The sequence below is a fragment of the Cynocephalus volans genome, chromosome 16 (assembly GCF_027409185.1).
Source record: "Cynocephalus volans isolate mCynVol1 chromosome 16, mCynVol1.pri, whole genome shotgun sequence".
NCBI classification, from domain to species: domain Eukaryota; kingdom Metazoa; phylum Chordata; class Mammalia; order Dermoptera; family Cynocephalidae; genus Cynocephalus; species Cynocephalus volans.
The window spans coordinates 20,293,116-20,317,902 of record NC_084475.1 but is presented as its reverse complement, the minus strand read 5'-3'; the positions used below and the strand labels follow the sequence as shown (position 1 = coordinate 20,317,902).

Genomic DNA, 24,787 nt, shown 5'->3' with positions numbered 1-24,787 from the left:
GTCCCAGGAGGTGGGAGGCAAGGCCAGGGGGTGGCAGATCCAGGGAGTCCTCACCCAAGCCATGCCCGAGTGGCCCCCAAGCCCGGGAGGTGGAGTGAAGGTGCTCAGCCCTGAGAAGGTTCCGGGCTGTGACACCAGGTCGGGGGAGGCAGTTCTTGGGCTCAGGAAGAGCCTGGCTGGCTCCTGTGCAGAGGTGTCTGTGCCAGGCTTCTCTAGGGGTCCCTGGGCTGGACGTGGAGGCCACCAGGCACAAATGCACTGAAAATACTGTTTCTGTCACCCAGAAACTTTATTTACAGGTAAACAGCAGTCTCTAGTTGCTGAGACATCTCTCAGCCATCAAAAGCTGAGAAAAGTTGGCCAAGGTTATGGTGTACATGGGTTTGTGCCTCTGTTCTTGGCAGGGGCGGTGGTGACCTTGGGGGCACCAGGGCTACCAACCCACTGCCTCAGTGGGTTTGAACGAGCTTCGACACATGGAAATGTGAAGGGACGTGGAGCCTCCGTGGATCCGGACCAGGCGGTCTGCAGCCAGAAGGGTGTCTGGAGAGCTCTGGGGTCTCCAGCTCAGACCATGCCAAGCCCTGGTGAAGGGTGGAGGTGGTTTACACAGAAACGTGAGCAGGTGTGAGTGACTTTGTCGTTGCGCTTGGTGAGGGTGCAATGTTAGATCCCAGCCAGAGGGGACAGAGCTGTGCCCGCATGGCCCTGAGCTCAGAGGACAGGACAGCACTGACAGGCACGCAAAGGGCTGGCTGGTCAGCTCAGCTGGTTAGAGCATGGTGGTGACAACACCAAGATCAAGGGTTCGTATCCCTGTACCAGCCAGCCACCAAAAAAAAAAAGGAAAAAACCACAAAAAACTGGCACACGAAGTTCCCTGTGCCCCCGGGAGGGGTGCGGGGGCGTCACTGGGGGCTCTGCTCTGTCCACACCACCTTCTTCTGCTCGTCGCTGATGGCCAGTCGGACACAGCTGAGCAGGCCATCCAGGTCACTCCAGCCGTCAGGGGCCAGGCTGCTGTACAGACAGGGTGCTTTGTCCAGGTCTCGTTCCTCCTGCCTGGCTGCCTCCAGGAGCTGCTCCTCCGAGGTGCTGAGCCGTTGCAGGCCTTTCCTGCATGGGCCAGAGATGGGTGTGCTCAGGGGAGAGCAAGGGTCCTCCAGGAGAGAGACCCCTGCCAGGCTTATCAGTGCCGAGCCCCAGCAAGCTGGCCACTGGGCTGGAACCCAGGCCAGAGGTACAGACGACACAGCACCCGCCCAAACACCCCTGAGCACAGGTGGCCCCGCTTTGAGGGGGCCTTGTGAAGAAGATAGGACCCAGGCCCCCAAAAGACACTCCACAGATGGGGGCAGGTTGTCTAGAACACAACCATAGTTCTCAAAGTATGCAGGGGGTAGCCTGACATCTCGGTTTGTCCCCAGCCATAAACCATAAAGGAGCAGTTTTCAGCAATTTTTCCCCTCAACTAACATGGATCAGATGGTGTTAACTGTATGCACCCCAGTCAATGTGCAGCCCTAGCAGAGTTCAGGCAGGTCCTCTGGGATGCTCCCCAGGGAGGGCAGCTGGCCCTTTGTCCTCACGTGGGGGAAGCTGCCCTGTTAGCACTTCCAGGTGCTGGAGTTCCGGGCAGGCCGCAGCACACTCCGGAGGTGCTGTGGGCTTTTCCTGGAGCTCAGGCACTTGTTCAGACCCCACTGCCCAGCCCCTGGCGTGCACCTACTTAAGTTTCTTCGCTGCCTTCTCATTGACAGAGACGTGGACAACGATGGGGAAAATCTCCACCCTGTGCAGGGCACAGACGCTGTCCAGCCGGACGTCCAGGAGGGCGTGCGTGTTCTTTGGGGGAGGGGGAGAGAGAAGTGGGTCAAGTTCATGGGCCTTGGGTCTTAAAGGAAGCTAAAGGAGCCCACACCAGGGCTGATGGGTCCTTGGTGTAGACTGAGAGCAAGATCTGGGTAGAACCAAAATTTGTGAAGGATACAGGGGAAGAGTTTGCCACTTTCTCTATGCGGCTGCACAGTCTTAAGAGTTTCCATCTGTTTAATTTTTCAGCTGGAAAATGTAAGAATTGCAAGCCTTGGGGACTGAGGTAGACGGTGCATGGAGCGCAAACCCTGGGAATCAGCTCACATCCTCCGCGGGAGGGTGGGGGGAGCGGGGCTGGGGCTGGACACCCCCCTTGCTTGCCACGCCTCGCGTCGATGTCAACTTTACGGTTCTCAGCGAGCTTCTCTCCACGTGTTCGAGCCTTTAAACATGGAGAGTGTTATCTCATCTTATTCCTTCATTAACAAGTACTTATCAAACCTCTCCTGAGCTGAGGAAACTGAGGCCTGAGGAGTTAAAAGATTCACCCTAGACCATGTGGATCCTACATGGCAGAAACAAGGTCTGGTCTTCCTGTGCCATTTCTGCCAAGCACCACGCTGGGGTATCCGGGCTCTGGAGGTCAGCCCTTCCTGCATTGTCCCACCACACGCCTCTGTGCAGTGGAATTCTCCAAGTCCTCCCTCACCTGGGGCAGGACCTGTCATCCCCGGAGCAGACCCCCGGCCTGCCACTCACCTTTTCCATGAGGGACTCTACAGCTTGGCGGGTCACCCAGCAGCGGCCACCAGACACCTCCCCCTCCTGGATGACGTCCCCTCTCTGGCTCCAGGTGTCATACTCCTCTTGGCTCAAGTGCTCTGGAGGGGACATCGGATGGGGCTATTACACACCCAGCTGAACGGGGTCCCAAGGGAGCTTCGTGCTGAAGAGCCCCAACCCCGTGGGCCCCACCAGACCTGGCAGAAGCTCTTCTGAGACTGTCACTTTATAAACCTGACCCTGCTCTTCCCACTTGAGGGGTCTGTGTCCTGGACTACACCCTGAGCCATCTGGACACAGCAGGTGTTTGGTCAGTGTCAGGTTGGGGGACAGACAGATGGGTGGATGGACGGACGGATGGATGAGGATAAACAAGCCCCTCCCCCACCACTTCCCCAAGCTCTAAACTTACATATCCAACTTCTTACACCTAGAAATCCCTTCGACTCCCTAAATGTTGTTTCTCATTCGGGGCAGTTTTTCCCCCAGGGGACACTTGGCAATGTCTGGAGACATTTTCAGTTGTCACACCTGGGGGAGCAGTTGCTATGGTGTCCAGTGGGTTGAGGCCAGGGAGATTGCTCAGGAGAATACTTGGGACAGCCCCCACCATAGAAAGTGACCCAGCCCCAAGTGTCACAGTGCTGACATCATTCAAAGACCGGACCTGGCCATGTCTTCTCCTCGTTTTAGGAACCGCCGCTGCCTCCCCCTTGTATAAAACCAAACGCACGCCCCCCCCCCTCTGCCCCCCACGTGCCTCATGTCTTTGCACATTCTTGCCTGGACTGCTCACCACCCCCTGTCTGTGGTCATTTGCTGTGGAAGCCCCAGCAACTCCTACATCAGCCTCACGCTGCTCTCCTGTGAGTGGATGAAGCGTTCTGCTGGGCCTCACCCCCCGCCTTGCCTGGCCACCTGATTCCCAGGTGACAGCGTACCTGCCGGGCACTTCTTAAACCCCTGGAGGAGGCACAGCTTCTCGCTCAAGATCTTCCCAACCACCCTGGGCACGAAGAGCACGGGCCGGGGCCGGGTGGGTCTGTGGGCGTGCACCAGCGTGTAGGGCACCAGCGTGAAGCAGCTCTCAGCCCAGAAGCACGTGGTGGGGGATTCTGGGGAGGAGAGGGGCCCTGAGTGGCCAGGTGCCAGCTGCAGCAGTCCCCCCACCCCCAGCTGGGGCCTGGGTCTGCTTCATTCACTGCTGCAGCCCCAGCACCTGGAATAGCACGAGACTCACGCTGAGCTCTGACACGGGCAATTCTGCATTCCACACCACTGGGCCAGCCCTGGGGACCTCGAGGCTCAGCCATATAGGTCTGCAATTGATCCCGCAAGGAGGGTAAAGGAAGCTGACTTTCTTTTTCCAAAGGACCTGCGAGAGCCACCTCTGCTCCTCAGCCTGTCCCCCAGCCCCCCAGGGTACACGGTCCCCAGCCCCCTCCACCTGTGGCCTTTCTACTCTCCAGAGTCATTTATGCTGCTCTTCTATTTTCAACAGTCGTCTTACAGTGTACACCCAAAAAACTTTCCAAGATAAAAACAAAAAGAAAAAAGACGTAAAAAATTAAAAACATACATTCTTCCAAATTCATTCTGACCACCTTCATTGTGCAGTCTTACCCGTCGGGGGTCCGTGCTGCTCTGACCTCCGTCGTGACCTCATACACACACTCACCACACAGCAGCCGTCCGAGGGGCCCACTGTTTTGCGTGATGTTAGGCATTTGGATAGTTTTCAAGTTTTTACTATTCCAAAAAGGCTGCTGTTGGTATAATTGAGCCAAGGACACTGGGACTACTTTATGGAGGAAGATTACAGAAGTAGGATTTTTCGGTTTAAAGGACATTTAAGAGCTCAACTGCTCTTCAGAAAGGCACAGATGTCAACTAGGATTCCTAAAAATGGACCCTGGACTAAATGAGTGGTGTCCCCCAGGCCGAGCTGAGCACCCCAAGCCCCTTGCCCATGTGGAGGCAGCTGGTCCCTGCACCTGCTCCCCAGGCCTCACCTTCCACCCTGCCGGGGTCTGACTGTGCCCCGTCAAAGGACGAGCACAGAGGGCTGGCCTTGGCTTTGTCCAAGCTGACGATGCGGACCAACTTCTGCGGCCCCCCAGACGACTGCTAGGGGAGGATGGGGGGAAGGGAGGAAGGACAAGGAGGAGATGTTGGAGCCATCGACGCTGATCAGCAGCCCATCCCACTGGGGCCAGGACCCTCCCCCGAGCCTCACCTTGCGGGAGGGTGTGCACGGCTGGGTCATGCCTTGGATGAGGGCTATGAGCTGCTGCTGAGCCCTGTGCAGACGAGGAAAGTCCCTGACCCAGCTGCCAAGCCACCTTGCGCCAGGAGGACTGGGCAGGAGAGGACCCCCGACCCAGTGCTCCACACACCCCACTGCTCCAGGCAGGGGTGAGCCATCCTGGTGGCCATCACATTTCCCAGGGCCTTAAAAAGACTCCAAAGCCTCAGCGCACCCCTGGAGATGTTAATTCAATCGTTCTGAGATGGGACCTGCAGGACTCTAATGAGCAGCCAGGGCTGAGCGCCCTGCTCTAGAACCTCACCACTCACAGTGCATCCTCAGCCTTTGGCCTGGCGTCACTGAGAGAGGGTGTGTTGCAAATGCAGAATCGCTGGCCTTTCCCTGCACCTGCCGAGTCTGATCCCAGGGGACTCAGATGTGCAGTAAGGGCCAAGAGGTGCTGGGCTGGGGCACCTGTGCTTTCTGTGCACCGTGGGTTTCATGCACTTGAACCTTGGAGGTTCCCACAGGTTGATCTAGAACAATGGTTCTTAATGGGGGGAAGGAATGTTGCTCCCCAGGGAGGTGACCAACTGTTCTAGTTTGTCCAGGACTGAGGGGTTTCCTTGGACAAGGGGCTGTTAGTGCTAGAGCTGAGACATTCCTGGCTTAACCAGGATGACTTGTTACCCCACCCCCAGGGGACACTTGGCAATGTCTGGAGACACTTTTGGTTGTCACAGCTGTGCGTGGGGAGGTGCTCCTGCTGTCTAGCAGGTGTAGAGGCCGGGGCTGCTCTCCACCATCCTACGGTGCCCAGGACAGCCTCCACCACAGTGATCCAGCTCCAGATGTCAGTAGCACCAAGGTTGAGAAACCCTGATCTAGAATGCTCTAGAATGAACTAAGGTCCATGCATTTTCAAGGGATAAAGCACCTATCACAGAGAAGCCCCGTCCTCAACACTGATCTCGGTGGGATTCCCCTTCTTTGGGGCATCTCATCACTCCCGCCCTCTACTCCTGGGCAGTGGGCTCTGCTGGGGGGAGGGGAGCCCATGGGAGGGGACCCCCTGCTGAGCCGGGCCAAGGGATGTCATCCTGTGGGCCTCTGTGGGGACGGGGAGCTCACCACGGCTGCTCACCGTGAGTAGTTGGGAATGGTGCCGTGCTCAGTGTCCTGCATGGAGTAGGGGCTCACGTGGTGGGCGTGCCAGCAGCTGCGGCCCCGGAACATGGTGTCGGTGATGTGCAGGACGTCATTGCAGCGCACCTGCAGCTGCCCCTCTGCCCTGTCCATCATGGCCAGGTTGACCCGGATGTAGAATGAGTCCCCAGAGGTGACCACATTGGCCTCCAGGTCCTGGACCAGCTTCTTGTAGCCTAATGAAAGAGGACATGAGCAGCCGAGGAGCCCAGGCCCATGAGCCCACCCAGGGAAGGTTCTAGAAGGCAAACCTAGAGAAGAAAGGACCTTCCCCCAAAGTCTTGGAAGCCACTCTGGCAATGGAGCCAGTTGCGGGGGTTGTCTCCAGCTGCCTTGGCGACCCCTGGGGACTTTGTGTGCAGCTCAGCTGAGCCACTCCTGGCTCTGGGGTTGGCCCTGGGTGCTGGGTGGCTGAGTGAGCGGGTGACAGCGTCTGTACCTTCTGTGTTGACCTTCACAGATAGGCAGCAGAAGCCGTTCACCCTCCCGAGAAGCGCAACGGCCTGTTCCAGGGTGGTGTCCTCCAGGACGGCCTTGAACGGGGGCTCCGAGGCCTCATAATCAACCTGAGGGCAAATTGCGGGTCGGTCTCTTCCTACCAGGACTCTGAACACAGCAACACTGAGTGGGGGAGCGGTGCTGGAGGCGAGTGAGCCTACCTGACAGTAGGACCCTGTGGTCATTTCCAGCTCCCCCCATGCCTTGGCCAATAAAGCCCTGTAACAGGGTGATGAGTGATGCATGCTATAGATGTTCCGGTCCTGACTTTCAACCGCCAACCCTTTCCCAACCCCTCCACTGCTGAGGATGGAGTTCTTTGTGATAGGCACTTTACACTCTTGAAAATGGATCTCAGTTCTAGAACATTCCAGAGCATTTCAGATCAGGGTTTCTCAGCCTTGGGACTATTAACATCTGGGGCCTGATCGTTCTGTGTCGTGGGGGCTGTCCTGGGCAGGACGTTGAGCAGCAGCTCTGGTCTTCACCCCCGACCCGTTGCCTTCTGCAGCTGTGAAGCCCACACACCAGGGCGTCCACAGCCCCCTTCAGTCATTCCCTGTGCTGTGTTGTTAGGAGAGTATACATTTTTACAATGAGGAAAAAGTAAGATGTGTGCTACCATCACCGGAACGGGATTGGCCCCTTCAGGGTGTCAGGACCGTCTCCCCAAACATAGGGAACTCGGCTTGGCATTTTAAGAGGACCGTCTGCAGCATAACAAAGGGCCTCGTGTGTCGGGTGGAGAAAAGGGATGACGCTTGTATTAGGAGCTTGTTGTGCAGGTTGTTACATTGATGTGAGAATTTGGTTTTGCACATGGACAGCCTGTTCCCAGAGAGAAGCTGGTTGGTGCCCTCGGCTCCGCGTCCTAGGCCCTCCAACCTCAGGACCCTCCTGGGGACCTCGGGACATGGTGAAGCCTGTCTTGCACATTTCTTGGTACTTTTAAAAGCTTGAAGGTTAATAATTCTGCTTTTAGGCCACATTAAAGTCATCCCCCCACCCAGGTATTCACTTCATAAAAATTAGTGACGTTGTACATTTATGTACATTTGTGTTCTCTGCAGTTTTGTGCTTTTTACAGTTAAAAAAAAGTTCTAGAAAATGCCCCCCAGTGGTTAAAATGGTGACTTTCATGTTGTGTGTATTTAGCGCATGCACACGCAAAGTGACAATAAGACCATTATAGTAAAAAAACAAAAATGCTGCCACATCAGACCAGCCCCATCAAGGGGCTGTCGTATCAAAAGCCCACAGTCTGAACTGCAGTGTCGCCGCAGCCTTCCCAGACAGGACACATCTACCCCAGTGTCCTCCCCGCTCCCAGCCTTCCTGACTGTCGGGCTTGGAGAAGGTTGCTGGGTCTCCCTCAGTGTGACTCTTGTCCGTGAGTGTAAAGCTTTACATCCGCCAAAGAAACAGCTCAGGCCGCACTGAGGATACTCTGAAGACGCCTGGTCACCGCCCCGCCCATGCTGCTGGCCCACGAGGACCCTGGGGGGCTGGAGGGACGCTCGCTCACCATCACAATCTGGGTGCCCGGGCGCAAGGCCATCTCGTCTGCTGCCGAGCCCGGGGTGACCCGGTGAATGAAGATGCCCGTGAGGTTCCCGCCGATGATGCTTATCTGATCCAGCAACGCATCCCCCTGGAACGCCAGCACCGTGACCTGGCTCAGGATCCTGCGGGCTGGTCGCCGCCGCACAGGGATGCTGCTGCAGGCGGGAGACGACGCGCTCCTGCACTGCCCGAGCATCTCCCCATGCCTCCCTCTGGCCCCAACATTCTGAAATCCCTCCCCCCCACCTGCCATGACCACATCCTCTTGGGCTCTTACCTCCCAACAGCGACAGGACACAATCCTGCTCTGCTCTGCCACCTCCTCACCCTGGTTCCCCACTCGGCCTCGGGAGGTCCCCAGCCACTGCTCACCTTTCTGAGACATCCAGGCTTCCAGAGGAGAATGGCTGCAGGCTGCTCTCCAGCTGGGGAATGTCTGGGGAGAAGCCGGGAGCTTACAGGCCTTGCGGAGACAGACCTCAAGGTCACCCTGGGCTTCTGCTAACCCCATGCAACCTTAGCCACCCCCCACTCCCCAGCCTCAGGCACCCCCTGCCTGTTCCATCCCTTTCCTTGGGGCTGAGTACTCTCTTCCTCCTCTCCTTGCTCTGCGCTTAGGACTTTGATTTCATCTTTCCTAAAATCAGAGTAACTAACAAGAAGCTGTAGCTGGGAGGGTCTGACCTCCATGTGTCCTCTCCTTGTAACGGAATGAGTGGCCATCATTTTAAAAGATGGGGAAATTTCACCTAGGATCTGGACTTCTGGCTTCACTGGAAAAATCAAATCTGGTATAAACTCAGGCCTGTATTTCTTCCTGGGTCTGCATTCTGCATTGACCTGCATTTCTGCACGGGCCTGCATTTCTGCAAGGGCCCACATTTCTGCACTGACCTGTATTTCTGCTTGTGCCCATATTTCTGCCTAGGCCTGCATTTTTGCAGGGGCCTGCATTTGTGCAAGGGCCCGTGTTTTTGCATTGACCTGCGTTTCTGCATGGCCTGCCTATCTACATGGCAGCAATCACTGGCACTGACCAGTGGCTGCTGCCTGCTTACCCAGGCCACTCTGCTGCCCAGATGGCAGTGGCTGGTCTTGGTCAGCAGTCCTAAGACAAGATGCTCCCTGGGGTCTCCTAAGCTCTATCATTTTAATATTCAGCCTGTGAGTCCCTGAGCCAGGGAACAATCCCCCCTCCAGGTCCATGGCTGTGCTCCTCACCCTGTGAACTGCCCACGAGAACCAAAGAGCAAGCCAAGACCTAACGGTTGCCTGCTACAGAAAGCCTGTGCCTGGCTCACAAGCAAAAATCCATTTGCAATTACATTCAAAGCCAAATGAAATTAGTTATATTCTCCGGATGTATTTGATGGCAATTCCACCAAAAGTATATGAAACTGGGATGTTATGTAGAATCCTAACAGAAGGAAAATAAAGAGGAAATGTTCTCCATATTCATGATCTCACATTCAATTTAGATATGCCCTGGGTGGACCCTCTCAATTTATCACTGTAATAAATAAAAACGTGCATTAGTCTGCAAAGGTTAAGATTTCTGGTCACGAGACCCACAGAAAGCTCAAGGTGCTTGCTGCCTGTGGAACAGCGTGGGGTACTTGTGCCCCCTGGTGGCCCTGGGGTGAATTCTAGATGGGAGCTAAGCACCTACTGCGTGCAAAGCCCAAGGTTGGGAGCCAGGTGTGTGGTGGTGGGAAAGGTAAGGGGGTTACCCGTGAGGTGCCCATGGACTTGAGGAGGAGAAAGGGCCAGTTTAATCACAAATATTAGGAAATAAGCCACAGCAGAAGCAGAGGCCTCGGGGGCCAACACCCAGGAGGAGGGATGCTCCCAGCAGGTAGATGTCACCTGTGCCAGGTGTCTTGGCCAAGAGTAAGTGAGCACCTGAGCCTACAGCCTCTGCTGTCACTGGGAAGCCTAAGTGTCCACAGATCAGGGCAGGGGGGCGGTCGGGAGGGGCGTGTGCCTGAGCTGTTTGCACGCATGCTGAGCTGGACGTGGATGTGAGTGCTACTCCCATGGCCTCTGGTTGAAAAACACAAAGGCGCCAGTAAATGGAGTGCGACGGGGCTTTGGCTTGAGCTGCCAGGCAGCCTGGATCTGCCAGTCTGGATTTTCTATCGCCCATCCCCTGGAGAGAGGCCCGGCTGTCTGGCCTGCGTCCCTCTAGCTTGCCCTCTCCACTCTGCCCCAGTGCAGGGGGGCGGATTGCTGTAGAGGTTCGGTTTGGGGTGCACTCACCTGCCTTGTCTAGGATCTCATAATCCAGGTCTGCGTCTCCCGCCTTAGCTCCCAGGGAGGCTCCCAGGTCTACTTCCAGGAAGTCCCGGAAGCTTCTGCAAAGCACAGGAAGCCAGCTCCAAATGCATCCCCTGCTCTGTCTGAAGCCTGGAGCCCCCAGCACCTGCATGGCTCAGGGACCCAGGGGGTAGGACCTGCCCCACCCAATGCCCAGATGACCTGAGGTCCAGGGCAGTATCCCCAGTTAGCTGCCCAAATGACCCCGACGCTGTTTTCCACTCTACCTTGAAGGCCAGGGGACTTCCCAGAAGTCCTCTGCTGCCCGCTTGTATAGGGACTGCTGGCTGGGAGGCACAGGGCTGCTGGAGCGGAAGCTGTCCGCCAGCTCACGGCTGGACGTGGCGCTCAGGTCCGACCAGAGCTGAGACTGGAGGAGGGTGGGTATAGGTCGGTGGGGCACGCGCAGGGACACCCCGCGACACTGCCCCTGCCGACCCACTGTGTACAGCCCTGAACCGAGCGGAGAGGAGGGGGAGGGTAAAGAGAAGCACATATTGAGGTCCTGTTCATTGCACACTGACTGTGTGCCAGGCACTCCACTGGCTGCTTTTCATGGTTTATCTCACTTAGTTCTCAGGACAAATCTGTAAGGTGGGCATTACTGTCCCATTTCACATGTAAAGCAACTGAGGCCCAGAGGGACTGCCGTACTGGCTCGTGAGGGGAGGAGCCTGATCCTCCAGGAGGAGGGGCTACATTCAGACCAGGAGGACACCAGTGCAGAGTGGAGATCTGAATTCAGCCCCTTCCTTCACTTAAGCGTTCCTCGAGCATCTGCTACGCCCCAGGCCCTTTGCCAGTGTCGGACATTCCCCTGAGGACAGGCACCATCCTTGGGGTGGGGGACCAGCCGGCAAATATAGACCAGTGAGTCAGGCCAGGGAGGTCAGGGTGGACTTCCTGGAGAAAGTGACATGGGCAGAGGAGCCAGGGAGATGGGTGTGGGGGGGGGACATTCCAGACAGAGGGAGCAACAGAGCCTCAGTCAACAGTGGCCCAAGGAAGCAGAGGACCAGTTCCCCCTGGACGGCCAGATTATGAAGTCCAGGATGGTGGCTGGTCCAGATCGGTCGGCCCCAAGGGTGGGTCAATAGGGAGCCCCTGAGAACTGATAAGGAGGGCATGTTGAGAGTTAGTTCTGGGCACCTGAGGCCCCTTTTCTTCCCATCCCACCCACCCCTGCTGAAAGGAAACATGGCTGGACTTTGTCCTGGGGCAACGAGGCCACTGAAGGGCTTTAAACAGGGGAGAAGCACGATTGGATTCAGTTTAGGTTTTGGGTTGTCCTGTCCCATGGAGTCCTGGCACTGAATGTGAAAATTTCCCTTTTTGTGTGTGTGTTAGAGTTCTGGGGGAAGATGTCTGGCTTCCCCTGACTCCTTGAAGGGCTGGTGAGCAGGAGATTCTAAGCCTGCAGCTCTGCAGAGTGCAGGGATGGTGGCTGCTGGGTAATCCAGGAGGGGATGCTGAGGCCTGCCCCGGGCGCATCCTGAGGCCATGTGCCCACTACCATGTGATCGCCTCTTTACTTTGCCAGAGGGCAGGAGCAGACTCCAGGGACCTGCAGCTCCAGAAACTGCAGTGAGTCTAGCATCCCATCTGTGCTGGGTGGAACAGTGTCCCCGCAAAATTTACATCCACCTGCAACCTGTGAATGGGACCTTATCTGGAAATATGAGGGAATTTCAAAAAGTTCATGGAAAAAAATAGAATCAAAAGATAATACAAGACTTTCCAGGAACTTTTTTGAGACCCTTGTGGGATCGTTGCGGATGTAATCAAGCTAAGATGAGCTCATACTGGATTAGAGTGGGCCCTAGATCCCATATGACTGGTGTCATTTGGAGCAGGGAAATTTGGACACAGAGACACACAGGGGAGAACATGACGTGAAGACAGAGGCAGGGACAGCAGCCATGAGGCCACAGCTGAGGAACACTGAGGGTTGGAGGCACCAAAGCTGGAAGAGACATGCCAGGACCCTCTCCTCGAGCCTTCACAAGGGGTGGCCAGGCCGGCACCTTGATTTTGTATTTCTAGCCTCCAGAACTGCTATTTAAAACTTTCCCAGTTGCATCGCCCTCTTCCCCATGGGGATAAGGTGAGGATGGAGTCTCCCTTTAGTGATGACAGGGGATGTGCCTGGTCTGACCCTGGTGAGTCGAGGTGCAGGCGGGGAAGAGCCGGCCCTACCTCGGTGGAGCTGAAGAGGCTGCCGTCGCTGTCGTCCCGCGGGCAGATGGCATGCATACGCACCAGCCGCTGCTTCCCCCGCGGACAGGGGTCCCTGGCCCCCTTTTCCTGCTCAGGCTGCAAAGACAGACCAGACGGGCTCGCTGTTAATTCAGGAAAGGTTGCCCTTGGGTGCCCTTGCAGTTTCTACCAAGTCACCACCACCTGTCCTCCCTCCTGGGCAGTTTATTCTCATCAGCTTCCAGGCACGACAATCATGTCTCTGTCCTCTGAGGCTGGGACTCTAGTGAGACAGGAATTGACAATCGGAAGCTGGGACCCCAGTGAGACAGAGGACTGAAAGCAACCAGCTTGATAAGTGGCATTTCATTTCTTTTAAAGAACATAGCTTGCTATTGACTAGTTACAAAAATAATAGATATATACGAGGGTACGTCAAAGAGTTCATGGAAAAATAGAATTAAAAGATAATACGAATCTTTCCACAAACTTTATGAAGTACCCACGTGTATACACACACACACACACACACACACACACACACACGTATATATGGTCCTCCCTTGGTATGTGCTGGGGATTGGTTCCCGGATGCCCCTTGGATACCCAAATCTGCAGATGCTCAAGCCCTGCAGTTGGGCTGCAGAACCCGCAGATATGAGAAGTTGGCCCTCTGTGTATGCAGGTTCCACGTCCTGCAAATACTGTTTTCCATCTGCAGTTGGTTGGATCTGTGGATTTGAAACTGGCAAATGTGAAGGGCTGACTGTGAAATTACTGGAAAAAACCCACATATAACTGGACCCACGCAGTTCAAATCCATCGTTCAAGAGCCAACTGTGTACATACTCACACTCCACATGAGAAGAAAATAAAATTCACCCAGCATCCCACACTCAGAATCGGCACCATTTGTGTTTGGTGTCTGTCCTTCAGTCTTTTTTCTATACGTACACTGTGTGCATATATATAGTAACGTAGTAGATGTGGGCAGCTGCCTGTGGAGGGGTGAGGGAGGAAGGGCTGGGTGGGTCCTGCATCGGGAAGAGGGGGCCGGACTGTGCCTCCCACCCAGGCCCATGGGCACCTCTGGAAATTCTCACCCACCCACCAGAGTGCCTGGACCTGGAGCTGCTTGCCAGACCATCTGATGGAGTTTGGATGTGTTGTCCCCTCCAAAACTCATGTGGAAATTTGATGCCCTATGTGACAGTGTTGGAAACTGATTGAGTCATGGAAGCGGATCCCTCATGAATGGATTAATGCTCTCCCTGGGGGAGGGGGGATTCATAAGTGAGTTCTTGCTCTATTAGTTCCCGCGAGAGCTGGTTGTTTAAAGGACCCTGGTACCTCCTCTCTCTCTCTCTTGCTTCCTGTCACCATGTGATCTGCTTGTACCCGCCAGCTGCCTGCCACTTTCCACCATGAGTAGAAGCAGCCTGAGGCCCGTGCCAGATGCAGCTGTCCCTGAATCATAAGACAAATAAACCTCTTTTCTTTATAAATTACCCAGTCTCAGATAATTCTGTTATAGCAGCACAAAATGGACTAAAACACCATCATTAGAGGTTTTCTAATAATTTAAGCTCTTTGGGAGCATAATTCATTTCATTACACAAACGTCTACCATTCGGCTCTGGGATGTTTGACTTTCAAGCATTTCAGGATTGCATCATCTACAAAAGTAACTGGCTGCCTGGTGACAGTTTCACACCTGGCCTTCCTCACCAAACACCACGTTCTACAGGACCCAGACCTTCCCTTCAATGACACAGGTGAGACTGTCATAAAAGGAAATGCAGAAACAGACTCATCTTGCCCAGGTGTGCATCTTCAAAGCTTTACACAGTCCACCCATGGTAGCCAGCGTGCCCGCTGCAGAGTTAAATCCCGATGTCTCTGCAGGGGCCATGTGTGGCTGCCGTGGGGCGCAGCTCCGTCCCCCCACACTGCTCATACGCACCCGGCCACTGTGCTCCCCGCTCCTTGCCAGCCTCCCTGGGAGCCATGCATGAGACCAGGAGCACTCACCGCACCTGGAGGCTCCTCCTGCAGCTTGCAGCACTGTGTGCGCAGCTCACAGACCTGGTCGGTCAGCTCGAACACTTTCCTGCGAAGGGAGTCCTTCTCTGTCAGGCTCTGAGAAATCTCCATCTGGGCTCTGTCCCTGGCTGAGTAGGCCTGCAGGCCAAGACAGGATAGGACGGCCAGACAGTCAGGAGGCCATGCCAGAGTGGCACAGGAGTCTCAGCTGGAGGAAGTGGCCGGTGCTTGTTGGCATATATTCTGAACTCGCACAAAGCGCACTGAACAGAGCTCACGCCAAGATGTATGGTTCATTTCAATTCATGTCCCCATGTGCACTTCTAATAAGCCCAATATTTGGGGTGAACTTTCTCTATGTCACATGCAGGGAGGGTGACAGAGCACATCTCAGTTGACCACAGGGGTGGGGAGTTAAGAAACCTCTTGTGGACCAAGGAAAGAGACCCTGAAACCTGGAACCAGCAGCCATCAAGGACAGCGGGATCCATGAGCCTGTCCCCCAAACCAGCCCAGCCCTTGGCCTCACCCGGAGCAGCCCGTCCTCCCTGAGCCCAGGGCCTGGCCATTCCTGGGATACCTGGTCACGCTCCTTCTGCAACTCGGCCACCTGGCTCTGCAGGGCGTTCACCTTCTCCTTGAGCAGCTCGCAGTCCATCTTGGTCTTCTGGAACTGCAGCAGGGTCTGCTCCTTCTCTTCCCAGTACTGGATAGAGGGGACAAAGCTCTGAGGGCCTGAGCCCCGAGGGGGTGGCGAGCCGAGGGGAGGCGGAGGGGGGCAGCTCTTGGGGAGAAATAAGGCAAATTCACGCTCGCGCGTCTCTCAAGCACCAGACTTCCAGCGTTGCCCTGCTGTCTCTGTTTGAATGCAGACATCAAAATACGCAAGTGTGGCTGCATGGTTGTGTCTTGTTTATTTAATGTCCTTAAACGTGGGATTTCCTCCCATCCTGCCTCCTCATTCTGTCTCGCCATCTCTTTCCTCCCCATCCCCCACCCCCACTCAATCCCAGCCCTCACTGGGCCACACACTTGAAAGCACCTGCGTTTTAATGGCTTGTTTGCGTGACCCTGACCTCTCACTGTGGACTGTGAGCTGGTGCTCAAGGTAGCTCTGAGGAAGGAATACACGAACGGACCAACACTCTAGTTCAGCAAAATCAGTTCATCTCGGTGAGCATTAGAGAATCTGCCTTCCCCACCCACGTAGCCCTGCCCCGAGGCCAGCCCCAGACAGTCCCGGGGGATGCTCGGTCACCTGCTTGCGCTGCCTCTCTGCGGCCACGGCCCGCTCCCTCAGCGAGTGGATGCGGTCCACCAGCTCCTGCTTGCTCTCCCGGGCCTCGTCCAAGCTCTGCTCCAGAATGTCCTTCTCCACCTGTTGCAAAGAGAGCTCAGCTCAGCGACCCCGAGAAAATGGGGCGGAAAACTTCAGGGCCAGGAGTGTGGACATGTGTAGCCTTATTACTGTCCATTAGGCAGGGACAAAAGCCACGGAAAAGTCCACAATTGTAAGTGGGAAATTACACACTTAAGTTCTGATCGTACATGGCCAAAGAGGCAGAAGGTCAAGGAAGCAAGAAACCCCTTAGGATCACGATTCCTCCTTTGGTCATTTCGGCCTCTTCAACAACTCTACCAGCAGAGTGTCCAAGAGGGGGAAAGCCAGCCCCGCACAGGCCATGCCCTTCACGCGCTCACTTTTCAGGAAGGAGTGGATGTGCATGGATGACCTCACCACCCAGGGTGCACGGGGCGGCGTTCTGCACCCAGCAAAGTTTGTTGAAGAGATAGCTCAGCAAATAGGTATTTATTCATCAAAAGCAATCGAAGAGAAGTAAAGGGTTTGCATCGTTCCAGGGCTTTGACCTCACAACTGCTCTGTTCCCAGTCATCCCCCACTGCCCCGCAGCTGACGATGGGATGGCAGGATGCTGGCGGAAAGGCTTCTTCCCCCCAATCCAGCAGCGCACTGGCCCCTACACTCTAACGTGTGCCCCGAGGCGTTTAATTCCCCAGTGCTGGGGGGCTGGGGAGCAGGAGGGAAGTCAGGACAAAGGGGTGGGGATGAGTCACTCCATTTCACCTTAACAAAGCCACCCGCCAGAGACCCCGGCCTGCGCCCAGGGGAGGAACGTACCAGGCTGAAAGTCAGGGAGCGCAGTTTCTCATTCTCTCCCCTCAGGCGGTCCAGCTCCCCCACTCCAGACTCCAGGTCACTGGCCATCTTCAGGGATCGCTCTCGAAATTCCCGCTCACAGGAAGAAACCATGTTCACCCGCTGCAGCTCCTGCTTCATCAGATACAGCTGCCCGGAGAGGGGTGCGAGGGGAAGGGAGGTGTGGTTTCTCCACTTTCCTCTTGGTGCTGCTGCTCCTTGCCCTCCAGGGGTCCCTCCCCGAGATTTAAAAACACTTTAAGGGGTTTTACCTAATGAATATCCCTGTTCCTCGTGGGAGGAGAAAGGCATTTTAGCTCTGTGAGGCATGGCTGTTGAACGACTGACCTGGGGTCCCAGGGGTGGAACGGGGGCCTGGCAACTTTGATCTCTATGGTTAAACTGACAGCCACCAATAGCCAATTCTCAATGGCCAGCATGCTCCCTGGCTTCTCAGTCATTCCATATTTTGCTAAATATATCAGATAAAGGGAATTTGGATCCACAAAAATCAGTAAGAAAAAAGAAAGAGGAAGGTCAAGTTGGATGGGGGCAGAGATGCTCGGGAATGTGGGGTCTGGAGTATACAGACAGCAAAGCTCTTGTGATGATTGCAATCCATGTGCACATCCCGCCCAGGAGGCTGCAATGTCCAGGGTCCTGATCCTCCAGGATCACACCAGCCAGGGTCTCCCACCTCCTTCCTCTAGACAGTGGCCCTAGAGAAACCTGGGCCTTAAGCCAATGGGCCTGGCCTCTTCCCGTCCTGGGTGTGGCACCCCTGGGGAGAGGAGATTTTTCTTGTAAGCAAGGCCACTAAGACTGGAGGCCAGGGTGGAGTCTGGTGCTCACTCCTGGGCTGGGGTCAAGGGAGAAGGAAGAAGCTTTGCACCTGGACTTTCCCCCTGACACCTGGTTAGCAAACTCTCAAAAGCAAGGGATTCAACTGGGCTGGGCATGTCATATTCCACATACTCAAAAAGTAAAATTAAGTCACCAAGAACTGGAAGAAAGGGGAGAAACCTAGGACTGAAAGTCAACTGAACCAAATAAACTGAATTATATTTCAAACACCATAAACACAATGAAGAGAGACAGAGAGACAGAGACAGACAGACGGAGAGACAGAGAGACTTACAATAACTCATAAACACAGTATTTGATTACAAACCCTCGGCTTTGAGCAGGAGTTGGGGGGGGTGAATTACAAACACATCCTGAACTCTTCCTGGTGGGCCTGTTCCCTGCAGTGGTAAGCACAGTGATCATGAAGCTATTTGAGGTGGACCACAGAAGTGGGCGAGAGAGTGACTGCGCTGACACTGCCGAGATCAGCCAGTCGGGGATAGGAGCTGCAAGTGTGGAGCAGGGAAGAAAAAGTCATGAGGGTGGGCTGGAATTAGAGGCGTGGGTGTGAGCTTGTGATCTCTAACACATACACATGTCTGTGTATATGTATACTCATGTGTATATGTAAGTGTATATGTATACTCATGTGTATATGTAAGTGCATATGTGAGTATGTGTCTATGTGCACACATACTAGCATGTGTGTGTGTACACGTACAAGTGTGTGTACACGTACAAGTGTGTGTGTGTGTGCATGTGCACATATACCAGCATGCGCATGTGTGTACATGTACTAGTATGTGGACAAGCATGTATGTATGTGTGTGTGTATACCCATTAGTGTGTGTATGTATGTGTAGGTATATATTTATGTGTGTGTGTGTATATGTTTCCTAGTACTGTCTCCTGAAAGGGCCGAGAAGCAGAGACACCCCAGTAGTGACAGACACCCCTCGCACCCAGATCTCATTCTCTAGCAGGAACCAGAGCCCCTCAGAGAAATGGCCAACCCTGGAGCTAGGGCAGGGTGGGGACGAGGTGATCCTAGAACATCTTGTGATGCAGAAAGAGAGTCAGTGCTCAAATAATCGAGGGGCACATCACAGGACACGGAGCAGGCTGAAGGGCTCCCACTGTCCAACTCTGGGACAATCTGAGCACCAAAATCATTAAGGACAGTGATATGTCATAAGCCACTGGAAAATAGGGACCCGCAAGTCTGTGCCAATGACAGGTGTACAAGTGGAGAGAAGGGAGGCTGCTTCTCACAGTCAGAGCTGAGGGCCCGCTGGCAGGTGGAGGCACCTGGAGCTGGGGTCACTGTGTAGAGCCTCCAGGGTGAAGGTTGGTCCAGGCAAGAACTGCCACAGCTAAGTCTGGGAGATGCTGACAGGAGCAGGGCACTCGTGGCCTCAAATTGCCTCTCCCTGGCTGCTGCTCAGTCACAGGGAGGAAAAGAAATGGTGATTCTGTGGCGGAGACATTGGCTGCACCTTGACCGCGTGGTGGATGGTAACATCCCTGTGATAGGCAGCGGGGACCTTGCGTGCCCTGAGATGGGCTGCCTTGAGTCGGCCTGGTGTCCCCTGTTGCAGGTCTTAGCCAAAGACACATAACCTGCACTTGCTCCTGGGGACACAAGACAAGCCCCAAACGAGGAGTGGTCTGTTATAAAAAAGGGAGGGGGACATATTCTTCAGAAATGCCCATTTTGTAATAGACAAAGAAAGCCTGTGGGAATGTTCCAGATGAAAGGAGACTGAGGAGACAGGACAACTAAATGTAATGCCCAAGGGAAAATGCTGGGAAGGACGCAGTTTAGATCCAATGGGAAAACTGGAACATGGATGGCAAACTTGATAAAAAGATCGTAGCAACATAAATTTATGAAATAGATAACTGTGCTATGGTTACATAAGAGAATATCCTATTTTCAGGAAACATACTCATACACTCAAGTGTTTGGGGGTAAAGAGCCATGACGTATGCAACTCAGGTGGTTCTGGAAAAGTGTGTGTGGTTGTGCATGGGTGCATGTGTGTGCATGTGTGTGAGTGTGGGTGCATGTGTGTGTGCGTGTGCAGGTGCGCGCGTGTGCAAGTGCGTGTGCGGGTGTGTGGGTGCGTGTGTGTGCGTGCGTGTGTGCGAGTGCAGGTGTGTGTGCGGGTGCGTGTGTGGGTGCGTGTGTGTGTGGAGAGAGACAGAGACAGCACAGATGATAAAGGGCACATGGGTATTCTTTGTACTATTTTTGTGTGATTTTTTAAAAATAAATTTGAAATTATTTCTAAATAAAAAGTTAAAATTCAAAAATTAAAATCAGACAAATGCCGTAATTAAAGGCAAAAAGCGAATTCCAAAATGACGAGGAACAAACCTCCTCCATATGTAAAGACCCCTTGCAAGCCAGTAGGAAAACCATTATTCCCCACAGAACACTGAGTTAGAGACATGGATAGAGTGTGGGAGGCCTGACCCCAAAGCACTCCTGCCCTCCCTGCCTGCGTGCAGACCCAGCAGGGAAGGACAAAGGGAGGCGGGGAGTGATGACTGTCCCCTGCGTTGCTGCCGCAGCCAGGGCAGTGGGATGTAGGTGGGTCTAATAATACGGAGGCCAGAACAGCCAGACCTGGCCCCAGATGTTGGCGGGGTGGGCAGTTCAGAGATGGGCCGGCCAGTCTCTGGGCAATTACAGGGCAAGGCACAGCTTGCTGCCATGCAGGCTACGCAGCGGGGCCCAGGCGGCCAGCTGGGGAGGGCTGGGGTCAGCTTCCTGGAGGGGCCTCAGCAAAGGCTCTGGGGCAGGGAGGTGTGGACAGGAAGAGGGGAAGGGAGTTCTAGGCAGAAGGACCAGTGTGTGCAGAGGCTCAAGGGCAGACAGCACCAGGGGCAGGCCTCCCTCCTGCAGGGGTGAAGGGTTTCCCTGCTACCTCCTCCTGCAGGCTGCGGCAGCGCGTGGCGGCCAGCTCCTTCTCCTGCAGCGCGTTGCTGTAGTGCAGCGACAGGCTGAGCATCTCGTCCTTCAGCTTCAGCACCTCGTGGAAGTGGGTGCTGACTTCGCTCTTCATGCGCCTGTGGTCGGCCTCCAGCTGGTGCAGGTCCTGGGCGCGGGCCTCGGCCAGGCCCAGGCGCTCCTGCAGCCGCTGGCACTGACGCTGCAGTGCCTCCTTCTGCCCCTTCTCTTGGCTCAGCTCCTCCTGCAGGCTGCTGATGGCCCCGGCCAGGCACTCGGTCAGCTTGGACGTCTCCATGAGGCCTGCCAGGAGGGTGGGCAGGTGGGCCGAGGCACGGCCGCCCCCGATCCTTACCCTCCCATGCCCAGACTCCCAAGCAGGTCCTCAGCCCTAACCTGTTGTTCTTCTTAAAAGCTTTCGGGCCCAACTGGAGTCGGTATTTTGGTTAAGTAAACAGCGTGGCTCACAATTTTGGCACAAGGACTGCCCACTCTTTGCTTATCCGTGAGACCCCACTGTTCAGACCCAATTCCCTGCCTCATTGGCAGAGATGCACTCGATGCTAACTCATAGTTATGTCATTCCAGGAAAAACTCAATGACAAATGTAGATCTGCGTGCTAGAACTCTAAATACCGTGAAACGACAGCCTACAGAGTGGGAGAAAATTTTTGCTAACTATGCATCCGACAAGGGATTAATATCCATAATATACAAGGAACTCAAGCAATTATGCAGTAAAAAAACAAATAACCCAATTACAAAATGGGCAAAGACCTGAATAGACATTTTTCAAAGGAAGACATACAAATGGCCAACAGGTACATGAAAAAATGCTTAACATCACATCATCAGGGAAACGCAGATTAAAACTACATTGAGATACCACCTCACCCCAGTTAGACTGACTATAATCAAAAAGACGGAGAATAACAAATGCTGGCGAGGGTGTAGAGAGAAGGGAACGCTCCTGCACTGTTGGTGGAGCTGTAAATTAGTACAACCACTATGGAGAACAGTACAGAGGTTTCTCAAACAACTACAGATAGATCTGCCAGATGATCCAGCAATCCCACTTCTGGGTATATACCCAGAGGAATGGAAATCATCATGTCGAAGGGATACCTGCACTCCCATGTTCATTGCAGCTCTGTTTACAATAGCCTAGACATGGAACCAACCTAAATGTCCATTGATGGATGATTGGATAAGGAAACTGTGGTATATCTACACCATGGAATACTACTCTGCCATAAAATAGAATGAAATTCTCCCATTTGCAACAACATGGATGAGCCTCGAGAAACTTATGTTGAGTGAAATAAGCAAAGCACAGAGAGATAAACACCGCATGTGCTCACTCATATGTGGGAGCTAAGAGAGAAAGGAAGGCAGGAAAGAAAGACCACAGTGGTGCATTGGACTTGCAGAGGGAGAGAACATTCCTAGGGATACAAAGTGGAGTGGGGGGGGGACGAGAGAGGGAGGTTGGGGATGATTGGGTGGGAACATGATGTACAAATGCAATTTGTGGTAATGGGCATGCTGCCAGTATGAATCTGGCCCTCACGTCATGGGCACGAGGGGTGACAATCAGCTTTGTATCTCATGAATATTCATAACTACTAATAAAAAATAAACAAAATAAAAATTAAAAATAAAAAAACAAACTCTAAATACCATAAATACATACTCTAAGGCCAAATAAGAAAAGATGGTTTATTAGCCACTGTTTCAAGTTACGTGAGTCCTGCTCCTTTGAACACCTAAATCTCAACAGCGCTCCCAGGGAAGCCTAAAATTACTCAGTTAACGAGATGGCCTTATCTTCCACCGAGCAGGAGTAAGCCCTTACGGAGGCGGGAGAGCAATGCACAGAAGGCTCCACTCCCCGTCCACTCTGGCCGGGGCCTCGCCATGCTGGGTCTGCCCCTCCTGAGAGCTGGGGTGCCCTTACTGGGCTGCCCCGTCTGCGTCGAGCAAACACCTGGCAAGGGAAAGGCTGACTCGGGAGCTTCCACTTTTCCTGCGCCTCTTGAATGCAGATTCTGCCCGTCCTCTGTCCCCAGGAGTCTCCTCCTGCTGCTGGGTGGTTAGGGACAAACCTCTCAGAGCTCAAGGCCTAGGGGCCCCTTCTCCTGCCCACCCCAATATGGTGTAGGGGTCTCCTCACCCCCAGATTGCTGGGGCATAGGGACAGGGACCTCTGCCTGGAGGGAAGCTGGGAGAAGGCCTGGAACAGGGTTTGGGCAAGGCGGGACCACCAGGGTTACCAGGAGCCTGGGGCTCCGAGGACGCTCCCGCCCACCCCCCAGTCAAAGGCCAAGCTCTCACCACTGAAGTTGCTGAAGTCAACGTCAGGCTGCAGCCCGGTCACCAGGGTGTAGACGTCGGGGTTGTGGAACTTCAGGCTCTCCAGAAAGGCGATGGCCCCGTTCTTCCCTCGAGTCTTCAGCAAATCCAGCAAGTGCCCTTGGGAGAGAGAACTGTCCTTGAGCTACCAAGGGCACTGGGCTCACTGGGCTGGTTCCCCATGAGAAGGGGCTGGGGTGTGGAAGCCCTTATGCATCTAGAATCAGGAGGTGAAAGCAGCGTTCTAGGATCTCAGGGGAGGGATGCGCCTTCACTTGATCCCAGTCGGTCTTGAGAAGGGCGGAGATGGTGTTTATTGAGCAGCTGCTATGACCCAAGCGCTCTGCTAAGAGTTGGGGATACAGGATGAGGAGGTGACCCCTGCTCTTTAGCACCTCCCAGGTGAGCTGGACATGTGCAGACATGTGATCCCACAATAGTGCTGCAGAAGCTGCCAGGGCCATGTGTGTACGAAGCTTTGTGAGAGGAAAGAGGCCAATAGCAGCAGCCCGGGGTCCCAGGGGACAAGCCCTCGTGAACCTCAGGGCCTTCCAAGCCTAGGGTCCAGATCTCAACTCTCAGAGCTGGAATCAATAGCTTTGATTAATCTCTCCTGTATTGGAGATTCATAAGCCAATATGCACAAACATTGTAACGTTAATCGCTGCCACCTATCACCTGTTTTCTATGGCCCAGGCTTTGCGATGAGTATTTTACAAACAGTAACTCATTTAATTCTCTTAATAACCTATATAGTAAAGTTATTAGCATCCCCGTTATTCAATGAATAAACACAGCTAGTAAGACCATCAGAATTGACTCCAAAACTCTGCAGTGAGTTGAATGGTAGCCCACAAAATATATATCCACCTGCAATCTGCCCATGTGAACTTCTCTGGAAAAAGAGTCTTTGCAGATGTAATTAAGTTAAAGATCTTGAGAGAACATCATCCTGGATATCTAGGTTGGCCCTACACCCCATGACCAATGTCCTTATAAGAGACAGAAGGAGAGAAGACACAGACACAGGGAAGAGACCCGTGTGAAGACGGAGGCAGAGGCTGGAGAGATGTGACCACAAGCCAAGCAGCAGCCAGAGCCACCAGAAGCCGAAAGAGACAAAGTGTCCTCCCCTAGAGCCTCCAGTGGGAGTGTGGCCTGACATCTTGATGTTGGACTTCTGGCCTGCAGAACTGAGAGAATACATTTCTGTTCTTTTAAGCCACCCAGGTTGTGGTTGTTTGTGGGACAGCCTTAGGAGACTCATACAGTGTTTCCGAAGCCTGGAACTCTGGTCCCCTAGTGTTGATCCTTGAAGTCTTGAGCCCCCTGCCCTCGTGGGAGGGCTTCACAGCCGGAGCCCAGCCCATGCTGCTCACCGACTCGCATGGCGCTGTTGGTGAACCTGGGGCCGTGCAGCACCTCCTCCTCGTCCAGCTGGCCCAGCACCTTGGCCTGGCGCAGGTAGGGCGTGAGGCGGCTGGGGCAGATGCTTCGCACGATCTTGTGGCGGTGGCTGTCCATCATCTCCCACAGCACCTCCTCGTCCAGCGCCGTCAGTGCAGAGTCCGTGCGGCACAGGTCTGCCATGGCTGGGTGCGGGGGGACCCTGGAAGGGGCGGCAGAGGGGCCGGAATCAATGAAGAAGCTTTGGGGGCCGGGAAGCACTTTCTATTCAAACCCCCTTCCCCATGTTGCTGGTAAAGAAGGAAACAAGCAACTCAGACAGCGTGATGACCTGCTCATGGTCTGTAGGGCCCTCCCTCCCTGGCCCTGGCGTCTGACCTGCTGGGGGCATATCCATCCT

General features: G+C 54.3%; 1 protein-coding gene across 1 annotated transcript; it reads right to left on the bottom strand.

Moving 5' to 3' along the window:
- Positions 1 to 908: 908 nt before the first annotated feature.
- CARD14 (caspase recruitment domain family member 14) lies at positions 909 to 24,570 on the bottom strand. Its single transcript, XM_063081315.1, has 20 exons — positions 24,360 to 24,570; positions 22,963 to 23,100; positions 20,606 to 20,931; positions 16,809 to 16,976; positions 15,927 to 16,046; positions 15,249 to 15,374; positions 14,657 to 14,806; positions 12,626 to 12,742; positions 10,657 to 10,799; positions 10,373 to 10,467; positions 8,486 to 8,549; positions 8,076 to 8,268; positions 6,492 to 6,618; positions 5,991 to 6,228; positions 4,835 to 4,898; positions 4,611 to 4,725; positions 3,540 to 3,713; positions 2,575 to 2,696; positions 1,730 to 1,845; positions 909 to 1,116 (listed from the first exon to the last, which is right to left on the bottom strand). The coding sequence occupies exons 1-20, from the start codon at positions 24,568 to 24,570 to the stop codon at positions 909 to 911; spliced, it is 3,015 nt and encodes a 1,004-aa protein (XP_062937385.1).
- Between the last annotated feature and the right edge of the window lie 217 nt (positions 24,571 to 24,787).

Bases quoted from the DNA above. Each gene is read 5' to 3' on its own strand.
- CARD14 (XM_063081315.1), bottom strand. From the start codon at position 24,570: ATGGCAGACCTGTGCCGCACGGACTCTGCACTGACGGCGCTGGACGAG. The intron at 14,807-15,248 runs GTATCCCAGGAA...CTTGGCCTGCAG, and splicing joins TGCAGAAGGAGCGTGACCAG to GCCTACTCAGCCAGGGACAG. The intron at 6,619-8,075 runs GTGAGCGAGCGT...ATTTGCCCTCAG, and splicing joins CGGGCACCCAGATTGTGATG to GTTGATTATGAGGCCTCGGA.